The following is a 27,114-nucleotide window of genomic DNA, read 5'->3' on the forward strand; positions in this document are numbered from 1 at the left end:
GACGCCAGTGGCGGCGGCGGCGAGGGGGGGGCGGGACCTGGGGCCGAGAGCGGTTCGCGCGCTTCAGGCCTAGTCCGGACTCGCCACAGCCGCCGCCATATTCCCGGTAACGGGGGCGCGCGGCCGGGGACCAGCTGGGCCGGAAGAGGGCTCGGGGTCGGCGCTGAGACGGGAAGGGGGTCGGTTGAGTTTGACGCAACCGGAGTCGGTGGACAGAGGGAGGCGCGGGCCTCTGAGGGACGGGGCCGAGGGCGCTGGGCCGGATCTGTGGGGAGGGAGCGGGACAGGCCTAGCCGGGGGCAAGGGCTGGGCCTGGGTGGGGAGCGGAGGCTGTTGGAGCTCCAGGACCCGCAGGGTCTCCAGCTGGGACCAATTTGGGGTTTAGTCAGGTGCGGCGGGGTAGGGCCGCGGGCTTCGCCGCGGTCGTTCTTCGCAGCGCCGTCCGAGGACCCTTAGGAGCAGAGAGAGGCCTGGACTTTCCTGGTCGCGCCACAGGCGGCTGCGGCACAGCTCGGGGTCGGGCCCAAGGGTGATGGGCAGCGAGCCCCGCGAGCCCCAGCGGCCTGGGAGAGCGAGGGGCGGTGCGAAGCCGGGGGCGGGGCGGAGCGGGTGGGGCTGAGCTTGGGCTGCCGGGATGCTGCGTCTCTGGAGACGGGAGGTTGGCAACCATTGCCCTCTTCCCAGCCCAGGACCCTTATGTCTTCTAATCTTTCCCTCTTTTTGGATACTGCAGAGGCATCTTTCTTACTTTTTCCTCTCTCCGTGTTCGCAATCTTCTTTCCGGAGCCATGTCAGAAGGAGTGGATTTGATTGACATATACGCTGACGAGGAGTTCAATCAGGTGAGGACTCATCGGGAGCACTGAGCTCTTCTAGATCAGTTGAGGAATCACTTCCAGCAAACTTCCAGTGGTTCCAAGCTGTGCCAGTCCTTGAGAAACTGCTAGGCCTGAATACACCTCTGTCAGGTCCTAAAATGTACCCTCTCGCACAGACTTTCAAGTCTTCTGACTATCCTTCTTAATGTTAATTTGAGCCTCTAGGCCTAATTTTAAAGGCTTTTACTTAAGAGCAAATAAAAATCAAGGTTAATACAATGGTGAATCAACCTGTGGAACTTGCTCCCCCAGGAAGCTGAAGTTGAATGTCAGTCTCCTCAAAGACTAACCACACTTAAAAATCAGGATTGTTTGCTCTAGTTATTCATGAGGACAATGCTGATACATTTTCCTTTGCGATTTTCTCAAAACCGCAGCTGGGGAAACGTAGTCCCTTCTCCCATGAGGCAGGACAAAGGCACAGTATAAAAGATTCCTTAACATTTAATTTCAGTTCCATTCCGATTGTTTTACATCTTAGTTTCTTCTGTAAATAGCTTGATTCCAGTCTTGACAAGTCCATAGGTGTTTTGGTGTATTTTGTTTTATATTATTAAACTTTATTGCTAAATCTTCTTGTTTGGGAGGGAGAGGTAAAGGTACTGAACACACACATTTTTAAAAAAAAGAAAAAAAGGCAGGTATGGACTCATACACTCTAAGTTGGATTTGTTGGTCTCTATTTTATGTCAAGGAACATGATACAATGATTCCCTTTGAAACAGTAATGTCATACACAGTTCAGTTCTGAACTCTTGAGGTCACATCTCAAGAGTGTTCCAAAGTCTGTTTTAAAAACTTACTAATATCTGGCCTGGATTGTTTTGAGCACCATTCTACTTAGTAAGCTGGTTCGTTCCCATTGGCACCTTTCAACGGGTACACATAAGGACTTGGAAAAAGGATAAAAAGAACAGACTAGAAAAGGAAAATGACCCTGACTTTGATATGAGGCAACAGAAGAGGCTGTTACATGCTATTTTTTTTACTTGTCACAAGTTTGTATTAAAAAACAATTGTATGCTTCATGCCTTTTTTAACATGGAGACTTTAAAACCCAAAAGTGGTGAAAGTAGTGTAATGGACTCTATGTACAGCTTCACCAGTTACACTTTTCAGTAGTCATTTCCCCTTGTCTCCTCAGGTAAACGAGTCATCTATGTGTGGCTGCTGACTGATTTAACTACATGAAAAAAATTTTTTTAATCTTAAGTCAAATCATTATTTATGGATAAAAGGAAAGACTTCGTGTATTAATTTAATCACAAACCATTGCTTTCTTAGGTTTTCCATATTATTTTGAACCAGATTTTTACTACTTTTAACAAGTTAAGTTTTTTTTTAATACAGAATAGCAAGAACAGAAGAAGTCCTTCTCCCTAAGTTCTTCTCTATTATTAATAAAAAGCCTTTTTTCTTCTTAGTTTCCTTATCTGTGGGTTGATAACAGTGCTACTGATTTACTTTGGGAAATGGGCAGAATAGGATTCTTGACCAGAGGGCTAACCATTATTGGTCCGAGAAAATGAGATTTCATAACTTGTTCATCAGTATATCTTGTAGGTCATAGACAAGACACAGGCCTTGTCCAGTCATCACTGCTTTGTCAGGGTAGAAGACATTGTTCTCTACAGTTCTGTGGTCTCTTCAGTTAAAAAGGACTTTTTTATGGGTTTAAGGTAGGCTAAAGATGGTGTGCAGACTAATAAACATTTATATGAAAGAGACAATAATTGAGGCTTCACAAGTCAAAGTATAAATTTTAAATATTTTATATCTGTGGAAGGTCAGGGGAGGGGTGCCTTTTCCCCTACAAATGAGTTAATTTTTGGGAAAACTGGTTTTAATGTAATTTAAAGGCAGCTAAAGAAATGATAAAAGCTCTGTTTGGCTTGCAGTGTTAAAAGCAAATGTAGACTTAAGGCAGCCAGTATGGATTGTGTTTTAGACTGTTTTAAGAATATTATTGATTCACCTTAAGCCGAACTATGCACTTTGCTCCTCAGGCAAAATGAACACAGTTCCTAGATATAACCCTATGGTACTGATGTTCTGATCTCTTACAACATATGCTGCAAAAATCTCTTTTGCAGAATCACTTTACTCGTCTTACACTGAGAGTCTTGAGAGTCTCAGCTGCTCTCTTGGGCTGGGGAGAACTCTGGAAACGTGACCACGAGCTGCCGCTTTGCTGAGTGTTTTGTCTCTGTTCCTTGTGCTAAAATAGGTGCTTTGCACAGTATGCCCAGTTCTTTTCCTTACTTTGATCCACAGGTCTTTACTGAGCTACTTCTGTTTGCTAAGCTGTGTTGGGACTAGTGAGGTAGGAGGAAAAAAAATGGATCCCTCTACTCAGGAGAGATTCCATTCCTGGGGGTTGAGGGCAGTGTGAATAGCAACAGGGAGCGAGGGTGGAAGGTAACAGATGTGAAATGGCAATTATAAAAGTCAGAAACTTTGAGCTTTGGTTACAATTAAAAAGAAACAGTGTAATGGAGTAGTTGCTTTGAGAAAAATCCTAGGCTTTACTACTACCCTCAAATGTCAGAGAAAAGGGGGGCTGAAGGGTAAGAACATTGAGCATACAAGTAGAGTAGTTCTTACTTAAATGTCAAAGTTCTGCGAGTTCTCTTGTTAAGAAGCTTCATGAGACAATCACAATTCCCTGCTTGTTTAAAACACAAATTATTTCCTGAAAAAACTGTATTAAATACATACTTCCTTTTTTTTATCTCCTGGAGTGAAACCTTCAGCATCAATGTATGTAAACATTTATTTTTTCACTTAATTTGTAGAATTAGGTTTTGCTTTAACCTAATCCAGTACTGCATAAATCATCAGTTCATTTGGTAATCAAGAAAACCTCAGGCCCTTATCTTTCTGTTTTAACCACTGAAGAAGTAAAATGAATTGGTGTTGTGACAAGATTAAATCCAAGCACAACTTGAGACATTGTTCCTTCAGTAAAATTCTCAGTAGAATCCTCTTGTCCTGTGTATCAGAAGCTTTGAACTGAAGCTCTATGGCTGAGAGAGATGGTTTGAATCTTGTTGACAATTTGCAGTCATTGAATCCTTTGTGTTTCTTAAAGTAAGGTGACCCAGATACCAAACTCTTCCAGGATTGAGTCTGTCATGGTCTCTAAGGGACCCTGAAAGAGTAGATAGTTTGCTTAGATTTATAGTATGAAGGATTTCCTGGGGATCTGTTTTATCTCTGAGCTGATTATCTTAGGTGATAATGTCATCTGCAAATCTGCATGTTAGTTCCCTAATTTTTTGTATTAGAACTTTTAGTCACACATCTCTGAATTACAGATACTGCATGGAAGTAATCCCGATTTGGTTCCATGACTATCCAAAATGAATAGTGTGTTTCCTTATTCCCTTTAAGTTCCACTTCAAAGTCCTTGATCTAAAATAATAGGGGGGCACCCTGGTGTGAAGTGGTGCTCTCTGGGGAGGGATTAGAGTACTGGAGAGGATCAAATGGTTTCTAAGTCCTTCTCTACTTTGAACCCCAAGAGCAAATCACCATACCTAGTACGTGAATAAAAAAGTGGTTAGTCTAGAGTATGGATAGTTTGAGATATAAGGGCCTTGAGGTGTTTCACGCACAAAGTGTTATTAGCCTTCGGCATCTTTACCTTACTCAGTTTATATCCACTCTGTGCTCTCCAGTGTTAGCTTTTCCCCGTTCTTCACACACTCACAATATCCTCATTTATAGGTTCAACTACATAAAACAGCCTTTGTGGGCTTCTCTGCCTGATTCCATTTCTCAAAAATTAAGTTGCTCTTAAAGTGTTTACTCTCTTTTGCCTTTCCTTTTTTGACATTTTTACAAAGTTTAAACTCTTCTCCTGTTGGGTGTCTCCTCTCGTGGGTATGCATAATTTGAAATTATTTGAAATTATTTACATGACCCAGGAAGTAGAATCCTTTCACCTTCACTATCAGAAGTCTAGTGGTATTGTCTTATTGTGTATGTTTTTCCATTATAGTTCAGATAAACTGAGAAACGGAAAGATTGTTTCCAGTATTTTGTGATGGCATGAAGGTCTAACAATGAATTTTGTCTTGAGTCTCTCTTATCTCACTTCAGAATCACCAGTTTTGGTGATGGTATTGGAGGGAGAAAGTTATTGGAGCTTCCTGTGCTGACTTGTGTTAGAGGAAATGACTCTTTCATCAAGAAACTAGAAAAGTTACCTAATGTAGGTTCTTCTTTATTCCCTTCTTAAAAAAAACATCAGTGACATGGATGAGCTGTGGTTTCCCAAAACACTTTGAACTTCCCTGTCTTTGTCATTTTGAATGTTTTAGAATGTTGTCTGACAAAGTACTTGTCCGATCCTTGACATGAAAAGATCTCTCTGAGATAATAACATTGTAAAATCTGACTCTTTAAAATTCCTTGATAGTAGTTCTTGTGTTCTTAAGATTTGGGGGATATCATGTTAGCTTGGGCTGCTATAATAAAATACCGAAAACTGTGTGACTATAAACAACAAATTTATTTCTCACAGTTCTGCAGGCTAGAAGGCTGAATTCAGGGTCTGGTTCTGGTGAGGGTGCTCTTCCAAGTTATTGTATCCTCACATGCTAGAGAACAGAGAAAGCAAGCACTCTTTTGACTCTTACAGGGGCACTAATGCCATTCATGAGGGCTCTACGCTCGAAACTTCATCTACTTCTGACTATCTCCCAAAGGCCCTACTTCCTAACACCATCACTTTGTGGAGTAGGGTTTCAACATAAGCATTTTAGATGGACATGAACATTCAGTCTGTAACAGTAATGTATCACATAGGTAAAAAGCGTATCTCACATATCTTCCAGAGTACACAGTCATACAGTAAATGCATATTACTATGATATAGCTTATGATACGGATGCTTGTCCTGTTTTCTGACCCTTACATTTTAGAGAACTTACATTGTTTAATTTCTTTGATTAGTATTAGAAAGCTGGTAGTGTGTACTCTAAGTTTTAGAGCTTCCCTACACAGTTTGTGTAAATGAAAAAGTTTAAACCAGTTAACTCCCTTTCTTTTTTGCATTTTGGTTCCTACTTTAACATTTCTGTTTCTAAATAAATATACTCTGTTACTTATTAAGTAGAATAGTAAGTTTTGTGTTAACTCTTGATTTTGGGAATAGCATAAGATGTTGAAAATAAACCTTCATTAGTGTATCTTAGTGTGGCCTTTAGAAGCTGACCTCATTAATAACAATAGGTGCATCTTTATGCTTTCTTAGTTTGCTTGTTTAATTATCATGTATCTTTTGAGTCTCACAGCTGGCTAAAGCTAGAAATATTGCGGACTATTAACAGGGTCTTGGGAGAAAACCTACATAAGCAAAATTAAATGAAACTTTTTTAAATGAGGAAGTTTTTCTTACCTGGTTTCCTAAAGTAAAACCAGCAAGTTTGGTATGCTGTTTTATAAAGTGTTTGACTGTGGATTCTAAGTAAACTAGAATGAAATAGAGTGAACAAAAGAGAAGGTTTGTGAACCCGCCTTTGCCAACCCTTCATCCCTTAGGACCCAGAGTTCAACAATACAGACCAGATTGACCTGTATGATGACGTATTGACAGCCACCTCACAGCCCTCAGATGACAGAAGCAGCAGCACAGAGCCGCCGCCTCCTGTTCGCCAGGAGCCATCTCCCAAACCCAATAACAAGACCCCTGCAATTCTGTACACTTACAGTGGCCTGCGTAATAGGCGAGCTGCGGTCTATGTGGGCAGCTTCTCCTGGGTGAGCATGCGTAACCACAAAGTATTATGGGTGGGTTGGAGGGAGATCACTGGGAGGTGATGGCATTTTCAGAAACCACTGTTGAACTGTTTTGTGCCCTGATGGGGTTGGATTTCTTTTTCCTGGGATCAGGTTGCATTGATCTCTGAAAGAGAACTATCCTGAGGATGTACTGGTGCCGAAGAAAGCAATGATTAAGTGGGTAGTTGCTTTTTCTGCCATCTTGTTACTGCCCCAACCCTGGGGCTTTATGTCTGGCAGGGCCATCTGTGGGATGAGATTTCAGAGTGAACACTTTGAACTCTTAGTGGTTATTAGATGGTCCTGTGGTAATTATGGGTGATAGAGATCAAAGATCTTGATGGCTGTAGTACACATGGGGTAGGTGGTGGTGGTTCTGCAAAAGTTATTGTCTGACATGTTTTTGGGCTGGTGGGGGGGGTTTCCCTATTTGGAGATGTATATACTGAGGGGAAAATTCCTGACAATGGTCAAACCAGCGTATCAGGTCTATAATTAAACGTTGTTAGTAATCAGTTTGAACTGAAGATCAGCCAGCCCAAATGGCAAAGTTAAAATAGGTTTTAATCTTTTTAATGTCTAAAGATGGGGAGAGGATGGGTGGTTTTGGATTTCTGTGTGGGTAAGGACAATAAGTTGAAATATTGATCAGCCCTTGGGTTTCCTGTAGGAAGTTATGAGTGTGACTAGAATCCTAGGTTTGGGGAAAGGATTTGGGACTCTGGTGGGGGGGTGTGTAGCTCTTGACACTCTTCCTTTTCCATCTTGCCAACCCCAGTGGACCACAGACCAGCAGCTGATCCAGGTTATTCGCTCTATAGGAGTCTATGATGTGGTGGAGTTGAAATTTGCAGAGAATCGAGCAAATGGCCAGTCCAAAGGGTGAGGTCTGGATTTGAGCCCCTTTTAGTTTTTAACCATTGGAATAAGATCTGCACTGTATTTCAGCCCTAGATTTTAATCCCTCCCACCCCTGGCCCATTTTACTGCCTTGGTTTTGGTAAATTGCCTTAGAATGGGGACCAAGGACCTTAGAACAGCCATCCATTGAGCAGCAAAGAAAGCTGATTTCTAATTCCAAATAGGAAGATTATAGGCCAACACCTTTTTGTATGTGTGTTTTATGTAAGCAAGTTGTCTTTTGCTTTACCAATTTTCACTAGAAGTGGAAGAGAATTTTTTGTTCCTCTCTCAGCTGTCTAATAGATCTGACTCATTTTTAATTTTTCTTCCTGAAGGTATGCTGAGGTGGTGGTAGCCTCTGAAAACTCTGTCCACAAATTGTTGGAACTCTTGCCGGGAAAAGTTCTTAATGGAGAAAAAGTGGACGTGAGGCCAGCCACCCGGCAAAACCTGTCACAGTTTGAGGCACAGGCTCGGAAACGTGAGTGCGTCCGAGTCCCAAGAGGGGGTACGTGGAGACCATCTGTATGAAGGGGGGGTGTTTGTGGGTTTGTGTTTTGTGTGTAGGCTTAGCCTACAATGTGGAGGAGTTTGGGGGAGGGTGGGTGGTGGTGGTGGTGGGTGGTGGCATGGTCACTAGGTGGGCCAAAAAATGAGGCTGTATACCAGAAAGAGCACTGTGCTGGCAGCCAGGTGGGTTCAGGTTACTGTTTGGTTCTGCCACTAACTCATTATGTGACCTTGGGCAAGTCACTTTCTGTTTAAGGCCTGTTTCCCCAGGTGAACTAGATACACGACATTTAAAGTTCTGTCGACTCTAAGTTATGTGTTTCTACTTTAAAAATAGGCTTAATTGTAAAAATGTGCCAAAAAGCAGCTGCCCTACATGTAAGTAAGGTTAATAAAGATGGCCATAACCTTGTCATGAACACACACAGGGAGGATGCCCTGTGAGGATCTGCCAGAGAGAGTGCTAAGGAATGAGAATCGAACATCTCCAGCATTGTCCAGGGAAGAGGGTGCCCTTTTGATTACCGCGTATCTTATTAGTCTGCTTGGCAGTTTCCCATTAGTAAAGAAAGTTGCATCATATACCTTAGCTTGATGATAGTATCCCTTAAGTTCACCTTAACTCCCTTTATTCTGACTCTGTACTCACTAAGCCACCTTCTGATACTAATTTGGTTTCCCAACTAGGCTCTCCTACTGGGAAGAGAATGCGCTGACCAGCCGACACAAGTATTCCGGTCTGCTTGGCAGTTACATTTCTCATTGTAAATTAATAAATTGGCATTCTGGTTTATGAATCAGTCTCTTGTGAGTTTGGTTAGCGTGAATCAATCTCCTAGGGTTCGATCACCCCTAGGTGAAGTGTTAAAATCGAATTTCTGAACCTGCGAAACCTGAGGACCACACCTGGGATTGTCCTGACCTCACAAGGTGCAACTGCCCTGCAAAGCCCTGCCTGAAACAGCAAATTACCTTCTTTTACTACAGTTGGGGGGATGGGAGAGTGGCAAAGATTCATCACCTATAGTCTGTCACGGCATAGGTCCTGCTCTCCAAATAGTGCCTTTTTTGATTGGGTAGTCTGCTGGGACCTTGATTGAAGGTGTAAATATGGCCACTTCTCCCTAGCATAGGAATAACTGTTCCTTTTAACTATTACTGAGAGCCTAGATAAACGTGCTGTGAGTCCCCATTGTTCTGGGTTAGAAGGCATACACTTTCTCCTTGACAACTTGAATTTACAAGTCCCTTCTGTTCCCAAGTTACTCTGTAATTCAACCCTGTTCTGACTTTCCTAAGAAGCATAATTTTACAGGCACAGCAGAGGTAACATTCCTACCTCTGCTTGGCTTTTTATTCCTTGGTGTTACCTTTGTTGAAATGATGATGATGCCTGAGTGGTGCATTTCTGCTCTGTCACTTTGATAGACTTGAGCTCTGTTAATTCACTAAGTACAGCTGCTGGATTTCTCTGCTTAAAAACAGTTGCTACTCTTGGGATTGCAGCCATAGATACAAACAGAACCCTTGCAGATGTAGGAACAGTAGCTGGGAAGTGGCTAGCTTTCAGAGAAGCACTCTTGTTAGTAGCTCTTCTCCAGGTGGAGAGAACTCAGAAGACTCAGACTGCCTTGTGTTTGAGCCATGAGAAGCAGGAGAGTGCTGTGAGATGCACTGGTCATGTCCTGCAGTAGAGACACCAAGGTGGTTCCCTGGGTGAAAAGTGCCACTTTGTGCTTTAATCGGGAGTTGGGCTCGCTAATCACTGACAAGCTGTAGTTCAAGGAGTGCTCATCCCTCTTTCCACATTGTCTGCTAGAGGAACTTTGTACCCCCCAGACTCCCAGGCCGTGTGAGCATGTTCTTGTCTTGGATTCCACATTAATCAGGCTTAGAGAAGACTATTAAATTGGAGAGAGGGAACAAGTTCAACCAAGTGACCTGTCAGAGCCACATTCCAGCTGTATACAAACGTGTTTTGAGCACCTGTTGTGCACAGCACCTCACCAGTGTGCTGTGATGGCGCTCCTGGTAGTCTGCTCGGAAAGGTAGAGGCTTTGGGCCACTGAAATGTAGTCGGGGTTTCCCAGATCCAAGGCATGTTTTGTACAAGCTTTTGTTAGGAGTACCTTCTGTCAGCTGTGTGCCGTCTGCTCATTCTGTGGGCAGATCTTTTCTTGGCTTATCTCCCATTTTCTCTTTACCTCTCACTTTCTCTCTAATCTTCTACTCCTTGTTGTATGTCTCTTCCCCATCCCAATTACCAGTTTTGTTATGTGGATGGAAGAATTGTCATCCATCCTCTACCCTTCCTTCTCTTCCCCTAACCTGTCCAAAGCACCAAGGCAAAAAGGAAATTTCAAGTGTACAACAGAGTGGAAAAGGTCAACTAGTACCCGTCTAAGGAGAGAGGCCCTGATCTCATCAGGGAATGTGGGATTTCAAATCACGTTGAATCCAGCTAAACGTTAGTGAACATATTTCAAAATTCATTTTCTTGTCGGGGTTGCTTGGCATGTAAAAATAGAAAACAACCCTAAGGATAAATTAAACATGAAGCACTAAAAATTAGGGGATAAAGAACAGTCTTTAACATAGAATTAAGGATAGTATTGCATTCTGGGTTTATGTCTTTAAGTTGCTTCTGACCTTTTTCTCTGAGACCAAAGAAAGGATAATGGATGATTTATATTCTTTCTCAGTTGCCTGACACCTTCCTCAGTATGGTATCAGATGACTCTTGCTGAAGGATGAGCTGGTCCCATAAGTATGTGTACAGCCTGAGCAGTAACATTAGCTCTGTTTTGCTCCATAGGAATACCTCCACGGGCCCACTCCAGAGATTCTAGTGATTCTACTGATGGACGGGCCACACCGTCTGAGAGCCTTGTACCCTCATCTGCCCGCGTGGATAAGCCCCCCAGCGTGCTGCCCTACTTCAACCGCCCTCCTTCAGCCCTCCCCCTGATGGGTCTGCCCCCACCACCAATTCCACCCCCACCACCTCTCTCCTCAAGCTTTGGGGTCCCTCCTCCTCCTCCTGGCATCCACTACCAGCATCTCATGCCCCCTCCTCCTCGATTACCTCCTCATCTTGCTGTACCTCCCCCTGGCGCCATCCCGCCTGCCCTTCACCTCAACCCAGCCTTCTTCCCCCCACCAAATGCCACAGTGGGGCCTCCACCTGATACTTACATGAAGGCCTCAGCACCCTATAATCACCATGGCAGGTGAGGACTGTCTTGTTCCTTTCAGGTCTGAGCCAGGTAGAGTAGGATAGGCAGTGTGTCACGTGTTCTGTCCTCCCTGAGGAAGAACGCCAGCACTGAATTCTTGTGTTTTCTCTTGTGGAAACTCTTGTTCTAGTGTTGAGGCCCAGGAAATAGTTAACTGCCTGTTAGATGATATTTTTATTTGGTGTTTTGTTTGTATCTTTACCTCTTTACCCAAACCATGTCCTTTGTATCCCTTTCTAAGGAGCCTGGTTAAATTGACTGCCATACGTGGCTATTAGCAATGCTGTCAATGCCCAGTACTACTGGTCATACCAAAATCACAAAAATATATGGCTGTCCTTAAAGAGATTATGGTTACCTAAAATGTAAACAGGCTAAGAAGCATTTAAGATGTTGTATGGGAGAGCAGAGTTAAATAACAGTACCATGGAGTATGGCAGGGATGAGGGGCATGGGCAAACAGGAATGGTATTGATTCTGTGCAGCCGAGAATCGGCGCCTCCGCCCTCTACAGTGAGTGAAGCAGAATTTGAAGAGATCATGAAGCGAAACAGAGCAATTTCCAGCAGTGCCATTTCCAAAGCCGTATCTGGAGCCAGTGCAGGTAATTCCCCCTTACCTTTGCTGCCTTCTTCGTACCTTTAGTTTTTCCATTGTTTTGTCATTTCCGTTGGCAACAAGTGCAATAAGATAAAGTTGGAGCACTCTGAAATTGTTAAAGAGTGGTACATTTTGAAAAGCAATATGTAACCTCATTTCTTGACTTTCGGGAAGATCCAGTGGTAGTGTTTATTATTATCCACTATCTAGACCTGCCCCTTGAAAACCAGCTTAGTGCCTAGAACATAAATAAATAACTAGTAACATCTCATTGTGGTATTTACTGTAGAGTGAAATCCCTGTCTCATGCAGATCTTGATTTCAGTGGTGGATGAGTGGATCTGTTGTCCATGTAGTGGTTCCAATGCGAAATACAGACCCTGGGTTTTTAGGATAGATGCCTCAATTAGATGATGGTTTGATATGAAACTGATTACATCTAGGGGACCAGGCAGAGCTGGTGACCTTCATGTAGCCTCTCCTAGAAGGAGGCAGGTTTGTTGGGTGTCATCTTAAGGCGTAATAAGCCCTTAGAGACAACTCTTGCCCTGCTGTTAGTATTAAGTGGGCAGAACCCAAAACCGTAATTCTGAGAGCCCTGGGCACAGAATCTTTGGTTCCTAAGAGAGTATGGGAAGTTTCAGTACTGGTCCAAGTTTCACATTATGGTATTAGTCATATTTATGTCCTTCCTGTGAATTTCCCACATGAATGTAAATGCAGGCTGTCAGAGCTCCTAAGAAACAAGTGAACTCTAAATATTATCATCTGTTTTCTGTCATTTCTCATCTGTGGCTGTAAAATTTGAATCCACAGAGTAGGCTAAAGACAGCATATGTAGTCTCTTTGTTCTATCAGGAAATCTTCATTGGCATCTGAGTGACTCAAAAAGTAATCTGTGTTCATTGTAACAAGTCAGACATACAGAAGAGTATAAGAAAATAATGACTATTCTTTCCCACCAGTTCCTTCACATTGAAATGATCAGTAATTGAGTTTAGTGTCTCCCTCCCTTTTTGTTGTTCTCATTCCAGTTGTTTAAACCACAGATATTTATTGAATGCCTACAAAATAAGCAAAATTTCTTTACCCTGGTAGAGCTAACATCCTGGTGCTCCTAGACCACCATAGCATCACAGTTCTCCCATAGCTTCCATTTTGTTCATACTGCTTTGCACAGAGGAAGCTACCAGTCCTCATCATCCCTGGACCTTTGTCTGGTTTCATGCTTTCCTCACATTATCTTCTGTCCTTAATGCTCTTGACTTAGCTTGGAAAAGCATTGTGCAGGTACCCACCCTGAGACCACTCTTCTGAGCCAAGCATTATTCACATTTGGGAAATGAAGAGGCTAGTTGTTGATGGCAGTATAATTCAGGATATATAAATTACTACATATATATGTTTTCAATATATGTCATATATATGTATACACACATGATTATAGATTAGAAATAATTCAGATTTAGAAGTAATTAGATTAGAAATAATAAAATGTTTATCAAGTCCTCTATACAAGAACTACCACCAAGATCATCTTTTATAATTTAGTGTCTATCCTCCAGGTATTTTTTTTCTATGCATATAACAGTATATAACTGATTATTTTTACAAAAACAGAATGTAATTTTGTAACTTTCAAGAAATTAATATATTCTGAAAATCTATTATATCAATATATAATAATACCTAATGTTTATTGAGCCTTTACTAGGTGCTGGGCACTGTACTAAGGACTTTGCATGGATTACTATGTTTGCATCTCAGGTTTACCTCATGCTTTTTAATAACTGTGGTATTCTATAGAACTGTGATTATGTGATTTCATGATTTACAGAGCCAGCCCCTACTGAAGGAGCTTTAAATTGTCTCGAATTCTTTGATAAAACAAACACTGCTCAAACATTGTTGAACATACATAGTTGTGAAGTGTGAACATTTTTAGAATCACTGGGTCAAAAAGTATGCACAGTTTATTTTAATAGATATTGTCACATAGCCCTCAGATAAGAATGTACCAGTTTATGCATCCACTACACCACTGGAATGTAGATGCCCACTAGTTTTCTACCTGCCACTTCTGCCTCATCCATTTTACCATGTGGTTCCCTGGGAGAGCAGGTTACCCTTGGTTGTGTCCTCCTGAGTTCTCTTTTTGGTCCAATTAGTTTACTGCCTTTACTTATCCTTGGCCTTTCCTGTCCATCCCCCATCAGGGGATTACAGCGACGCGATTGAGACGCTGCTCACAGCCATTGCTGTTATCAAACAGTCTCGGGTCGCCAATGATGAGCGTTGCCGGGTCCTCATCTCCTCTCTTAAGGACTGTCTTCATGGCATTGAAGCCAAGTCCTACAGTGTGGGTGCCAGTGGGAGCTCATCCAGGTGAGTTGATTGCTTCAGCAGCCTGCCAGCCCTGAACAGCACTCTTCCAGGCTGGCAGAGGGCAAAAGGAGCACAGTAAACTTGGCAAGGTCCTATATGGAAGAGCCAGCCTAGCTCTGATGTCTTTAAGGGGAAGGAATTAAACATTTGCATTAGTAAATGTTGTAATGTCTGGAGTCTGTGCTGGGTGAGGCAGTGGACTTATTTAGGAAACAGGAGAGACTGGTACAGTTAAGGACATGGGTTTTGGAGCTATCCATGCTTGGATCTGAATCCCAAGTCTGTTTGTAACTACCTGTATGACCTGGAATATGGAAATTAATCAACTTTCCAAGTCCCATTTTTCTCATTTTTAAGAAAGGGGCAGTAATAATACTTGTACAGACCTGTTGTAAAGATTAGGTGAGAGAAGCATGTAAAGCTTTTTGCACTGTGCCTGATACAGATGTCAACAAATTTAACTGTTGTTATTTTCCCAAGAAAGACTAGTCCTCAAAGAGCTAACTTCTCAGACAGTGGGCCCATAATGGAAGAGTAGTTTAGATCAATGCTGGTAGACACCAAAACACAGCTGTCTTGGAAAGAATGTGGTGGGCCAACTGAGGCTGAAGGATCTTTCTAATAGGAAAAGACATCGGTCCCGAGAGAGGTCACCTAGCCGGTCCCGTGAGAGCAGTAGAAGGCACCGGGACCTGCTTCATAATGAAGATCGGCATGATGATTATTTTCAAGACCGGAACCGGGAGCATGAGAGACACCGGGACAGGGAACGGGACCGGCACCACTGAGAAAGGTGGGACAAAGCCCCATTCCTGGCCTGGCAGGTGATCTTCTATGAAGGAAAAATTACCGATAGTGATGATTTCTCTTTTTAAAGCCTGTCTTTTGACTTAGGTGTCTGAAAATTTAGAAAGGCAGATTTCCTGTGTGATGAGTCTCACCCTGAGAGAGACCTGAGATTAAGCTGGTCTTGCTTGTCACTTGACTGCCTTGACCTGGTATCTGAGACACCGTACACAGGGTGAAGAGCACAGGGTCTGCAGGCAGATGCCAGAGTGGAAGCCCAACTCCTCCAGCCATATGAGTTTGTGTGCCTCCATTTGCTCACTTGTAAATGTCTCACTGAATTGTTGAGTGTTCAGTGAGGTGATCCATCTAGAGCATTTAGCATTCATGGCACCTGTCACATGATAACGTCTCAATAAATGGTAGCCTTTGTTATCACTACTGTTATATTTTAATCCCACCAAACTACCAAGTAAAAAATAAGGAAAACTGACCAAGACAGAAAAGTAAGACCATTACCTGCTTATTAGTTTCCAGTGTGCAACATTAATGATTCTAAGAACAAATGTCTTAGTAGAAACATTTTGCAAATCAGGGTACTTTAGTCAGGAGAAAGCAGATCTGAAAAAAAGTTTATTTAATAACTTAAGAGAGCATGTGGAAGATACATCAGTGGAAGGATGTATTTGTTTTGGGGAAAAAACAGTGAAGTGATTTTTTGTGTTTTAAGCAAAACAGAAGCAGGAGAGATGGGGGGGTACAGGGTATATATTCACTCAGGTAACTGAAAAGTTGGGTTGGGCTTGGTTGGATCCAGAGGCTCCGGCTGTGTCATCAGGACTTAATCACTGCACATCTCTCAGCTGTGCTTTTTCTGTTGTTTTCATTCTGACAGGGTCTGTATTGGGCAGGGGTGGGGGGAGCATGTAGTTTCAGGTCACATCCCACCAGCTTAGCAATCCCAACTGAAAGAAAGCTTCCAGCAAAGATTGTTTCTAGTATGTAATCATGAGTGTGTCTCCTCTGTTTCTGTGGAGATCTGTAAAGGAGTCTAGACTCTGGTTAGGTGGCCTGTTGGTGGTTGCTGGAGGCAGTTGCATGGCCCAGGTGACTGGGTTTCTCTTCAGTGCTGTGGTTTCACATCAAGCACACTGTGAAGCTGTCCTTCCTTGCTTTTTGGCCAGTTTGGTTGGCCTGAAGTAATGGTAATTAGAAAGGAGGGTGAGGAGTAGGAACAGTTCTGTTTGGTATCTTTGGGGTAGCTAGATGGATGACTGATGAAGAAACCCGCCATCACCTGAGTGCCTGTAGTTCACTAGCAATACCTGGATTATAAACAGTTGGAAAATGGCAGTGTTTTGCCTAGTGACAGCCTACTAACCAACAAAGAGTCTTGTTATGTTCGGCTAATGCCCTCTACCATGTCATTTGGCAGCATCTGCCATTAACTTAAGCAGAGTTATACCTGGGAATTCTTTTCGTCATCTTCTGTAGGGGGAGAATACATGAGAAAATGAAAAGTTACTAACTTGTTTTGCTGGCCTCTTCCCTGTTCTTAAACCACTCATTTAATCCACAAAATCTTAACACCACCACTGAAATCTAGGATAATCCACATAAAATTAACAGTTAGGCTGTGGGTTCTACATACTTCTAGACTCTGCAGGAGTTCTGAGAGGTCTCCACATATGCTCCAGAAAAGCAGACCCTAGGGAAGGTGGAGCCTACCAACAGCTAGCAGTCCCACCCCGGCAGGAGGGCGCGCAGTGGAGGAAGGCTTTGCTCTGGTCCCAGCTTCTCTAACAGCCGCATTTCCGGTTTCTTGTTTGAGGTAGCACAGTTGCCAGTGTTGCTTGTGGGTCCAGCTTCCCTCCCTCCCTAATACTGCAGCCCATGATGTGTGTCCTTTAGACATCACTAGAATCAAAGTGGCCCCTGGAGGTGTTACTTGGTCTGTGCAGAGCATCTTCAATTTAGTTAGAACACATTCCTCATAGCCATTTGACAGAGAAATTGTGAGATCCGCTGATCAGCACGTCGGGGATTGAACATCTGAACCTGAGACTTTAGCCATCATTTTGTTTCTTCCACCTGTAAAATGGGACTTTGTCTTCCATAATGAGGATGATTCAATTTGGGTAACTCAAAAATCCTGTAACCTGCAGTTCCCAGAAAACAGTCATCTGGCCTGTGACAAGATGAGGGAAATGAACTCTGATGCAGGTTTCCCAATTCCCTGTTTTTCCTAGTTACCCTTAGATATCTTGGTCATTCCTTCCAAATAATTAGCCCAAAAGGACTGAATCAGACACCCACAAAATGTCTCATAAGATGTCTTAATTCCTTCTGCAGTTTACCAAGTTGTAACTTAGAGATTTCATGTTGGAGAGAGAGTACATTTATCTTGAGAACTTGGCAAGCTCTGTGTACAGTACCTTTTAGTTGGAAATAGTGGTATGACAGGCGTCCCGAGAGCAAAAAAATGTGTTCCGTCTAGGGCTGCAGTGCAGCTGCCTCCGGTCTTGTCCTATTATTAGGTGATCTGGCGCTTTGACTTCTTGTAGTCCTTGGCCCTTTTCTCATTATAGGGTGTTTTCCTACTTGAAATAGTCTTTCTCACCTCATTCCTGTCCTGCTGGTCCAATGAAAATTGAGCATTCTATTCAATTCTGAGCCAATGCAAAGATTCAGAAACCCGGTGGCATGAAATTGAGAAGGCAATGAAGGCCTCAGTTTCCCTTATACAAAAGGGGACAGACATCTGTCTGTGTAGGTATTTAGAGAAGGCAGAAGCCATAACAGACTGTGAGGATCCCAAGCTGAAATAGTACCACTTCATAGTGAGAAGAATCAGGCAGTTTGTAGATGTGTTTTAACTTGGACAGCTCCTCCAGGTTACAGAAGTACATAAATAAAGGGTGAGCATTTGTGTGTTAGGCTGTGTTGCCAGTGTGGGCATTAGTATATATCCTTAGCCTGAATATAATCCCCCTTTCTTCTTCTAACTAGTAATTCTGTTTTATGTGGTCAGATTGACAGGCCACCCCCACAGATTGATACTGTAACACTGGAACAAGGGTTGAGCTACTAGCAACCTTAAGTTTGATAGAGATGTGACAAGTGGCTTAACATAGTCTTACTATTGGCAGTTCTTAACTGTGCTAATTAGGTTTCTTGGATGGTGACTACTGATCATTTTATTTCCATTTTCTGCTTTCCTGGCCAGATCACTCCTGCATGGTGTTAGTATGCTGCTTGGTCCCTCACCAACAGCTGTCATCTGGGGAAAAACTTAAAATCTCCAGTTTTACTACAACTTAGAATCTCTCTGGCTCACTGTGCGTGCACACACATTTCTTATAAGAACTGTGTACCTGTAAGAACACTGAAATCCGTTTTAACCAGGGCTTCTTTAAAAGAAAAAAAGTTTAGGAGTTTCCTGTGTAAGTACATGCCCCTGCTAGGGTCTTTTGGGTGTATGGGGGTTAATGGATTTTCTTACGTACCACTTGTTCTCTTACCGTTGTACCCTCCCATTTCCAGATTTTACCCCCCTCCCCTTAAGGTAAGCTATGACTTACTCAAAATAGATTTTCTGAAACAGTATTTAAACTCCCATGTTCCCTTATACTAACTTTTCTTGAAATGTTGTAGTTTCCATACTTTTCTAGCCAGTCAGCCAAATTGCTTTGAGACCTCATTTCATTCTCTCTCACACTGACCGTAAAGTAAGATGTCACTGCTTTTTTCTCTCTGCTCACTGCAGCTTCTCCAACCACTGCCTCGCCACTCACAGGGCCAGACACTGCCAGACAATCCTGCTTGCTTTCTTTTGCTCTCCCAGGCTTGCATTCTGTCTACATCTCCTACTTCATATGTTGTAACTTTAGAAAATGCCAGTGTAACTCATATAAGCCCATTAATGAGACAGTAACCTCTAATTTGTGTTTTCTTTTCTGATGTTCTCAATTGCAGGAGTCTGGTTGGAAGCAAATTTTTTTTAATGGACTTGCATCTCCTCACCTTGATCCAGGACTAAAGGACGGAGGCCGTTCCACCCCTTCCCCTTCCTCCAAACCCCTAACCCTCCCAAGACACCCAGGAGTACCCTCTGCCCTACAGGATTGAAGACTGCCTGGCAGCCCTCCCAGTTCCACACCTCCCGTTTGCCAGGGGAAAGAACCTAAAGACTCTGTGGTTGGGAGGGGTGGCAGACAGGAAGAACACATTCAGGCCCCTGGTCTCCAGACAGAGTGGTGCTTTGTCCAAGGAAACATGAGTTTCTGATTTTCCAGGAGCACATCAGTGGTGAGGCTGATGGGAAGACTTCCTTCCCAAAGACAGTGGATGCTCCACATGAGATCTTGGAGTGACTGGGGGTGCCAGAGTATGCCCAGAGTCCTGCCCTCAGCACTAGGTCCGATGGGGCCAAGAGGGTCCAAAGCCCTTGCTAACGTACAACTTCTTTAGCTCCTCTGCCTTTCCAGCCCTTTGAGGAGGGACCATGAGAACAGAAATTACCTTATGAAAAGCTTCTCCTCTTCTTTTCACCTTTACATATTGATGATTTGTTTCCCTGACCTCCCAGAGGGCTGAACCGTTCCAACTCCCTGCTGCCCAGCCTCCTCAGTGGGCTTGCGCCCCCTAAGCAGAGAAGGCCCACAAGGTTGAGTTCTGGTGGGGAGCCTGGCAGAGCCAGTTACCACCCTCTGCTGCTTCGTGCTTGGTTGCCTCTTGCAATAACCAGCTCTACTGGGTATTCCTTTCCCTGGGGCTTTTCCATTTCACATGTGGAGACCTTCCCCCAACAGGGCTGCTTCCTTGTTTTAGAGGAAGGTACTGCCATTGGGAGATTGGGACATGGGACCTCAGCAGTGAGGAACCCTCGTGAAGTACCGGGAGGAGTGGGGAAGGCGGCAAGTCGGGCAGGATACAGCCTGCTTCCAGACTTCTCTTCGTCAGGTTTGATGTAAGCATGGGCTTGCAGCCCCCAGGTACATACTTTTACTCAACTGTGGGATAACCTAGCACTAGTAGGGAGGTAAAGTCACAAATTTGGTGTCTTTCCACCTTTTGACTATTGACTTAATAGCTCCCCTCACTCTGAGGGTTCTTCTGTCCTCTGATAAAGAGCAAGGAAGAAGTGGAGCCTAGCTTGAATGAGCTCAGCTCAGACTCCGGGGGCCATTTTCTACACAGGCAAATGGAATTGCTTTTCCCATGACATCCAAATTGTGATGTGGTTGCTGCTGAAGGAAGATGCAGCAACATAGTCCCATAGTACCCACGGGGTGATGGATGCAACCTCTGTGTGCATCTATAGGACACTTGACATCTAACATGAGAAGAGACGTGGCATGTGAGATGAGACTTGGTACGTGAGATGTAGGGTCACTGGAGACCCTCCCGACTCAGAGGGGAGAGACTGAGTTGAACTGAACCCTTCCTCTGTCCCTTGCACGTTTCTGACATGCCCTCAATTGGTCACTGAGGGAGTACCCCCCAGGGTTGGAGAGGCACATTCCCTTGGGGCAGAGGCTGCAGGTTTGTAGCTTTTTTTCCCTGTCCCCCAACCCTGTCCCCACCTCTACTTCAGGACATGGCACCCACCCAACCGGCCAAGTGTTAAGTTGATGTGCTTATCCTCAAGAGCGGCTCCAGGGGTGTTTTTGAAATGTAGAGAAAACCAAGTAAGGTGACAGCTTAAGGAAAAAAAACAATACCAGAAAAGTTTACCCAGAGAAGCTTTTTTTCTCCCCATTTTTGTTTTGTTTTTACTCAATGACACAATTTTTAGTTTTATTTCCTGATAGCAAAAGGAAAAAAAAAAAACCCTCAAAAAGGCCAAGGCCCCGTCCCCCTGTTGTCGGTGATTTGTCTGTCTTTCTGATAGGTTGAAAATTGTGTAATAAACTTGATGACGCTGTCAATCTTTTATACTGCATTGTATTTTTTTCCTTTTGTAACAAAATATTTTTAAATAATAAATGGGGTGTGAGCTGTTTGATGGATTCTGCATTGAATAGATGTGTCGAGGTGTCTGGGCATGGGCATGGGCTGACACAGAGGCTGCGGGATCACAGTGAGACCGAGTGCTAAGCTGGAGGTGTATGTTGGCTTGTGTTGCCTGAGGTACACCTAGGAGACCTCTAGTGCAAGCCTCTGGCGCTCCCTGAGATTGAGCTTCTTTCCTTAGCCATCTCAACAGCCTAGTTAATTCCAAGGCATCCTTTACCCTTCAAGATAGCTTTATTCTTAGAATAATGCCCCACCTTAAACAGTTCAGTTCAGTATAAGTTCAGAAAGGGAAGACTCCTCTGCTAGGAGTGTGAGGATAATGCTAGTGCCTATTTCCACCATCTGTCTAATCATGGATGAGCAACATACTCTGTCTCTTCATCTGTACAATGGAAATGATAGCTGCTGGGTCTTCCACACAGGGATTTTTAAAGAATCAGTTAACAAAGGTGAAGGTTTCGTAAGTAGAGTTGCTATCTAAATATGAGGAAGTACAGATCAGAAAGCAGAATGTTGTGGGGTGATCCTGATATTCCAGAAAGCTTATAGCTCTTTAAAAAGCCAGGAGGATGAGAGGAGTTACATGATAGAAGAACCAGAGGCCAGGTGACAATGTGTGTGGGGACCAGTAAAGGCAAGATGAGTGTAAAAACTAGTAACCTCTAGTAGAAAGGACATTTCCAGAGGGCCTCTGATGATGTGAAACTTGAATGGAAAAAGTAGATGGAGTGCCTCTCAGAATTTAACCAGTGTTCTCAGGTCAAGTCCATGGTCACCTGCATCTCCATTATATGCCGTACTTGCTAAAAATGCCAATTTCTATGCTGCATCCATCTCTGTCAAGTGTGAAAACCTTTTATGCCCAGGTGACTTTCACGTAAAGTGTGAGGACTGCTAGTTTACAGAAATAAGTAACTTTCTTCAACCTCATCTAGGAGCCACCATGATGGTAAAAGGCAATGAATGGCCTTTGGGTCAAATCTCAACTCATTTAAGCTGAATGCCCTTGGACATGAGTCAATTAACATCTGAGTCAATTTCCTTCTGCCTCATAAGATAGTTCTATGGATTAAACATACTCTGCCAGGCACTAGTCTACAAATTGCTGCCATGGTATAAAGCCAAAAAGCCAGATGTGTGTGTCCTACATGCTTCCTAAAGCAGGCAAGACCTCAGGTCCTAGAAATGGCCACTGCAGTTACTGACTTCTAGCCACAAGTGTGAGTTATCTGAGCAGGCCTCTGCCAGCTCACGTGACCTGGTCCTTTGCTTAGTACTTGCCACTGTCCCAGAATGTTGGTCCTTAAAGTCTGTATGAGCTGTAAAATGGCTAGCCCTTGGCATTCCAGTGAAATTCTCTGTCCTGACCAAATTAACAGCCACTGACCATGTTAACCCTAAATAACTAGTTGTGCTAATTTCAGTCCTCCACCACCTCGTTGTATGATGTTCTGCTCTGGTCTAACTGCAGGCTCAGAGGTGGCTCCAACAAGCAGCAGTAAGAATGAACATTTAGAGAGCCATCCACAGGAAACCAAATGCACTAAACTTCCAGATAGCCATAAAGTAAACAAGAGGACTTCCTGTTCTAATCTTACCATTTTCAACCATTCATTCTCATCCTCAAATGGTATGCTGAATGAATTTATTTGTACCAGACTGAGACCCCAAGACAAGATTTTTAGTTCCAACTGTTAGCAATCGGTTCTGTGATGCTTGGCTACCTTAATTCCTCATTTCTAAACCTGAAAAATGGGGGATTAGATTAAGTTGATCTCTAAAGTCCCTTTGAATTATAAGTCACCTCTCAACTTCCAGCTGAGCCTTCTGTTCATTTATGTGTGTTGCTAAGAGGGTGACCTTACCCACTGACCCTCTAAATGAAAATAGGGAGGCCACGGAGAATGTGATCCTCTCTGGGTTGATGCCAGTGACTTCGAAGCAGGGCTAGAGAAAGCCATCAGTGTGAGAGGCAGCAGAGAATCAGGGTATTTGCAGACTTGTAATTAAAGTATCAGGGGGGCTCCTGTTGGATTTTTGTTACTGTTTATGGTTGATTAGACCTGATTAGATCTACTAGTTTTTGGTCAGACCCCAAAGGCAGCTAGGAAGCAAGGACACAGAAAGGGTAGGAAAAAAGACAAAGCACAAGTGTGTGGACAGGGGAGACCTTCGCAGAAAGAGAATGAGCCTGACCACAGGAAACAGGCAAAGTGAAAGGTCAGCATGATGCTTCAAGGCCAGTCACTTTTTACACTGAGTGAGAGCAGATACCCTAGGATTCATCCAACAGCCGAAGAGCCACATAGCTCGAGGTTTCCGGAAGTGAACTCTGTCACGGCTCCTAGTGGCTGGAAAAAAAATCGGCCACTACCAAGCAAGGTGAGAGTTTGAAGATGGTTACCTGGAGAAGGGAATTATACATTCATCTAGGACAGCATCTCTCCACCTTTAAAAAAAGATATGTATTTCTTTTATGTTAACTAGAAATTTTAAAATGAAAGACCAAAAAATATTTTGCACGTTCAGAATATGCTTGTTCCAGTGACTCATGCCTCACCCTGGAAAGGCACTGACCATTCATCTGTAAGAGGTATGAGAGACAAGATTCTGACTTTGGGGCAGAGGTGATGACTTAGGCAGTCTTTTGTAGAATGAAAGACCTGGAGAAGATAAAGAAGTTTGCAGTGCCTTTAGTGATTAATTCAGGCTGGAGCTCAGGGCAAAAAAAAACGGTGGGACACCTTCATCACTGCCTTTGTGCTCACACTGGATCACTAAGCACACCTGAGTACAAACCCCTGGGGTAGTCTCTATCTTCTCTTAGAGTAGATGAAATTCTAGGGAAGGTGCCCTAAGGAAAAGGCTGCAGCCCCCACAACAGAAAATACATATTTATTATAAAATGTCTGTTTCATGAGGAGAGTAGAAAAATAACATGATGAATTACTAAGAAAGTTCTGAAGCTCAGTCTCTGAGGAATGAGACGAGAGGCTTTTGTGTCACTCTGGCAGCATGCCATCCTGAGGCGCTTGGTGCTCGTGCATGACAGGTGTGGCACAGCATGTACAGGGAGTGTGTGGCTCAGGTCCTGCTGGAAGCCCAAGGAGCCTGCATGGTCCACACAAGATGCTCTGGCCACGATGCTCAAAGAGGAGAACTTGCGGTCAGCAGGGAATTGGTTCTAGAAGGGCCAGGATGGGGACAGTCTTGCCCCTCCCTCTACTGGAGTATAGAAGAGTCTCTTAGGCTGCTGATCCTGGTTTAGAAGATGGTGCCCAATGGCCTTATGCTCGGTGTGTTGCCTAATGTCTGTGCTGAGGAAAAGCCGCAACCTTTCCCAGGACAGTTTGACCCACCATTTCTCACTGGTGTGGCTAAAAAACCCGAAGTATGTGTGGTCTCAGCCCATGAGGGCTGCTGGCTGAAATTTTTGTACTTCAAATCCTGTCCATACTGATGGCAGAAAGAAAGAAACAAAATGTTAAAAGACCAGTGAACAAGAGCAGCTGACCTAAACTGTTCTATATTCTCAGCATCCTGGCCCCAAAGAACAAGGAGAATACCTTCCCTAAGCAGGCAACTGTGCACCCCAAACAGAAAAGGCAGTCCCATAGACACCCTTTTCCTCTTTAAAACCTCTAGACCCCTCAGGCTACAGAAGATCAATGAATCCCTCCCTGGAATGGGATGGGAACCAACCCTCAGGTGACAGGAAATGTCCCTCAGTAGCAGTACCTGGAGAAAGCAGCCAGGGTGAGCACCTCAAGCAGCAACTCTGAGCCACAGAAGAAGAGCAAGATGCTGTTCATGATGGCTTCCAGGCGGAGCACGTAGGTCTGCAGCAGCAGGTAATAGGAGGCCATCATGGCCGATGGCAAGGTCAAGGCCACGCTAATACCAAGTGGCATCTTTCGTTGGCAGAGGTTTCCCTTTGTACCTGTCAGACACAGCCCATGGAGTCACCTCCAGGCAGCCTGCTTTCCCTGGCCTCAGGGAAGATGGGTGGGATCTGATGTTCTAGCAAGGCAGAGAAAAGTGATCCTAAAGTGGGATGTGCAGATTTACAAATGGGCTCCCTCGGTACTAAAAACTGGAGGCTTTGGAGGAGTTACAGGATTAAAGTCATTCACCCCAAAGGTCCTGCTTTCAACTGAGTTCACACTCAAGGTACAATGGAATCTTCATTTGGGGGGAAAAATTTTAATTATAAAAATAACAAATAATCATTGAAAACTTTTCAATTAATCATTATTGAAAATAATTTTAGAAAACACAGAAACTAATAGACCCCGTGACTCACCAGCTGGTCACAGCCATTATTACAAAACATTGCATATTGCTTCAGACTTTTTTATATGTGTAGACTCACATATTATTATTATAAAAATGGAATCATACTCTAATACTGTTTTGTTTTCCCATTTAATATAAGTTAAGACATCTTTCCACATAAAACTACCTTATTCTTTTTTAATGACTATGAACAATTTCATTGAATTAATACCAAAGTTTGTTTAGTTATGTATTGATAGATTTAAGGATGTTTCTAATTTTTGATGTTACAAAACATGGCAAGAAACATTCTCATATAGACATCTGTATATCTGTGGAAGTGTTTGTTTTTTTCAACAGTTTTAGAAGTGATATTATTAGATCTAAAAATATGAATTTTATATGGTAAAACAATGAGCAAAAAAGGTTGTACTAATTTATATTCCCAGAGTAGGAATATAAATACCTACAAGAGAGTGGGACTACAGGGACCTGTTCCTTTCACCCATTCTAATACTGGGTATTTAGAAACATTTTTAATCTGATGGGTAAAAATGTTACTTTGTTTCAATTTGATTTCTATTAGTGAGTTTGGGCATAGTCACATTCTATTGGTCCTCTGAAATTCTTAAATTGAATTGCCTATTAGTGTCCCTTACCAACTTTTAGAATTAGGCTCTCTCTCCCTGAGTGATTTATGTGAGTTTTAATTATCTTTTGTTATATGTGTTGCGAGTTTTTTTTTATCTTTTCAGTTTGTGTTTTAACACTGTTTTCAGGGATGTGACAGTCTAATAGGGATTTTCTCAGTATTTCTGGGGATATAAAACCTATCCTAAAGAAACCCATTATTCAGAGAAGTGGAAGTGATCTTACACTGATCTGTGCAGGCATATCCTGTCCTGGTCAGAGTTACAACTGACTCTATTGCCGGTGCAAACCAGTGAGAGGAATTAGGCACTCTTATAGTAGTTAGGCAATTGGAAGGAATTATCTAATATTTCATGCCAGTGCCCATCCCTGGACCTACAGAGCAATAAACAGGTAAATCCTGACCCATTAGGAAGTAGCTTGAAACTTCAGAGAGGGAGTAATGAGATATACCACCAGATCCAATATCTTACTGTGAGTCTAGGTTGTGTATTTTTTCTTGTTAATCATGTTACAGATACCAGTTGTCTCCTAAGGAATGGAAATATTCTCTGGATAATACTCACCAAAAAATAGTCGAATTACTTCAATTCCAAGATAGAGGAAGAGCATCACCACATCCAGTACTAGATTGGCTGTTGGATATGGTAGCAGGAAACCTGCCAATACAAAAGGCAGAGTTTGCAAACAACACATAACAGCACCCACAAGAACTCCCACACAGTTGGGAATAATGAGGACAGGAGTCTTATCAGCTTTCCATGAGCTACTTAGTGAGATGTGGGCAGGATCTGTTAACCTGCTTCAGGATATGTTAACTCATAGTGTGACTATGTCTCTTACAGACAGGCTCATTATTACAGGGTTTACTCCTGACGCTGAATTCTGTGGGAACTCCACTCTCCAAAACGATCAAATGGGTACACAGGCCGCTGTGTTGAGTTTGAGGGTCACCAATGGATTTAAAGTGGAGTTTGACAAAGAGTGGCGAAAGGGTCAATCAGAATGGAGAAGCCCACATTTCCCAAATTCAAATTCTTGCTGAGGGGCTTCCTACTGAATCATTCTCAAGGAAGCCATCTGAT

At 43.2% G+C, this 27,114-nt stretch overlaps 2 protein-coding genes across 10 annotated transcripts in view; one reads left to right on the forward strand and one right to left on the reverse strand.

Annotated features, from left to right (window-relative positions):
* Positions 1 to 4: 4 nt before the first annotated feature.
* CPSF7 (cleavage and polyadenylation specific factor 7) lies at positions 5 to 21,089 on the forward strand. 4 transcript variants are annotated; one of them, XM_017652567.3, is made up of 11 exons: positions 5 to 106; positions 734 to 842; positions 6,426 to 6,644; positions 7,444 to 7,547; positions 7,904 to 8,076; positions 10,894 to 11,308; positions 11,800 to 11,918; positions 14,131 to 14,299; positions 14,925 to 15,092; positions 18,629 to 18,650; positions 19,061 to 21,089. In XM_017652567.3, the coding sequence occupies exons 2-9, from the start codon at positions 789 to 791 to the stop codon at positions 15,085 to 15,087; spliced, it is 1,416 nt and encodes a 471-aa protein (XP_017508056.1). In that variant the 5' UTR covers positions 5 to 106; positions 734 to 788; the 3' UTR covers positions 15,088 to 15,092; positions 18,629 to 18,650; positions 19,061 to 21,089. The 4 variants fall into 4 exon arrangements, with proteins under 4 accessions (XP_017508056.1, XP_017508055.1, XP_017508058.1 ...); XM_017652566.3 differs by lacking the exon at positions 18,629 to 18,650; XM_017652569.3 differs by lacking the exon at positions 18,629 to 18,650 and having other exon boundaries at positions 7,904 to 8,049.
* Positions 14,217 to 27,114, reverse strand: part of TMEM216 (transmembrane protein 216) — a 13,815-nt gene continuing 917 nt past the window's right edge. For 2 of the 6 annotated variants that reach the window (XM_017652572.3, XM_017652576.3), the window contains exons 3-5: positions 26,596 to 26,688; positions 24,842 to 25,043; positions 15,708 to 15,983 (exon numbers count right to left, since the gene is read on the reverse strand). In XM_017652572.3, the coding sequence (XP_017508061.1) occupies positions 15,920 to 15,983; positions 24,842 to 25,043; positions 26,596 to 26,688 (359 nt within the window). In that variant the 3' untranslated portion in view covers positions 15,708 to 15,919. Of the gene's footprint in view, positions 14,423 to 15,707; positions 15,984 to 20,794; positions 23,767 to 23,982; positions 24,560 to 24,841; positions 25,044 to 26,595; positions 26,689 to 27,114 lie in introns of those variants that run through there. The other 4 variants (XM_017652574.3, XM_036995824.2, XM_073217674.1 and 1 more) reach the window with 4 other exon arrangements.

The sequence above is a fragment of the Manis javanica genome, chromosome 11 (genome assembly GCF_040802235.1).
Source record: "Manis javanica isolate MJ-LG chromosome 11, MJ_LKY, whole genome shotgun sequence".
Classification (NCBI taxonomy): domain Eukaryota; kingdom Metazoa; phylum Chordata; class Mammalia; order Pholidota; family Manidae; genus Manis; species Manis javanica.

What these genes read in the sequence shown, in the direction of transcription:
- CPSF7 (XM_017652567.3), top strand. Translation starts at nt 789, where the DNA reads ATGTCAGAAGGAGTGGATTTGATTGACATATACGCTGACGAGGAGTTC. An exon ending in GCAAATGGCCAGTCCAAAGG is followed by an intron (nt 7,548 to 7,903) that starts GTGAGGTCTGGA and finishes TTCTTCCTGAAG; the next exon opens with GTATGCTGAGGTGGTGGTAG. An exon ending in GCCAGTGGGAGCTCATCCAG is followed by an intron (nt 14,300 to 14,924) that starts GTGAGTTGATTG and finishes TCTTTCTAATAG; the next exon opens with GAAAAGACATCGGTCCCGAG.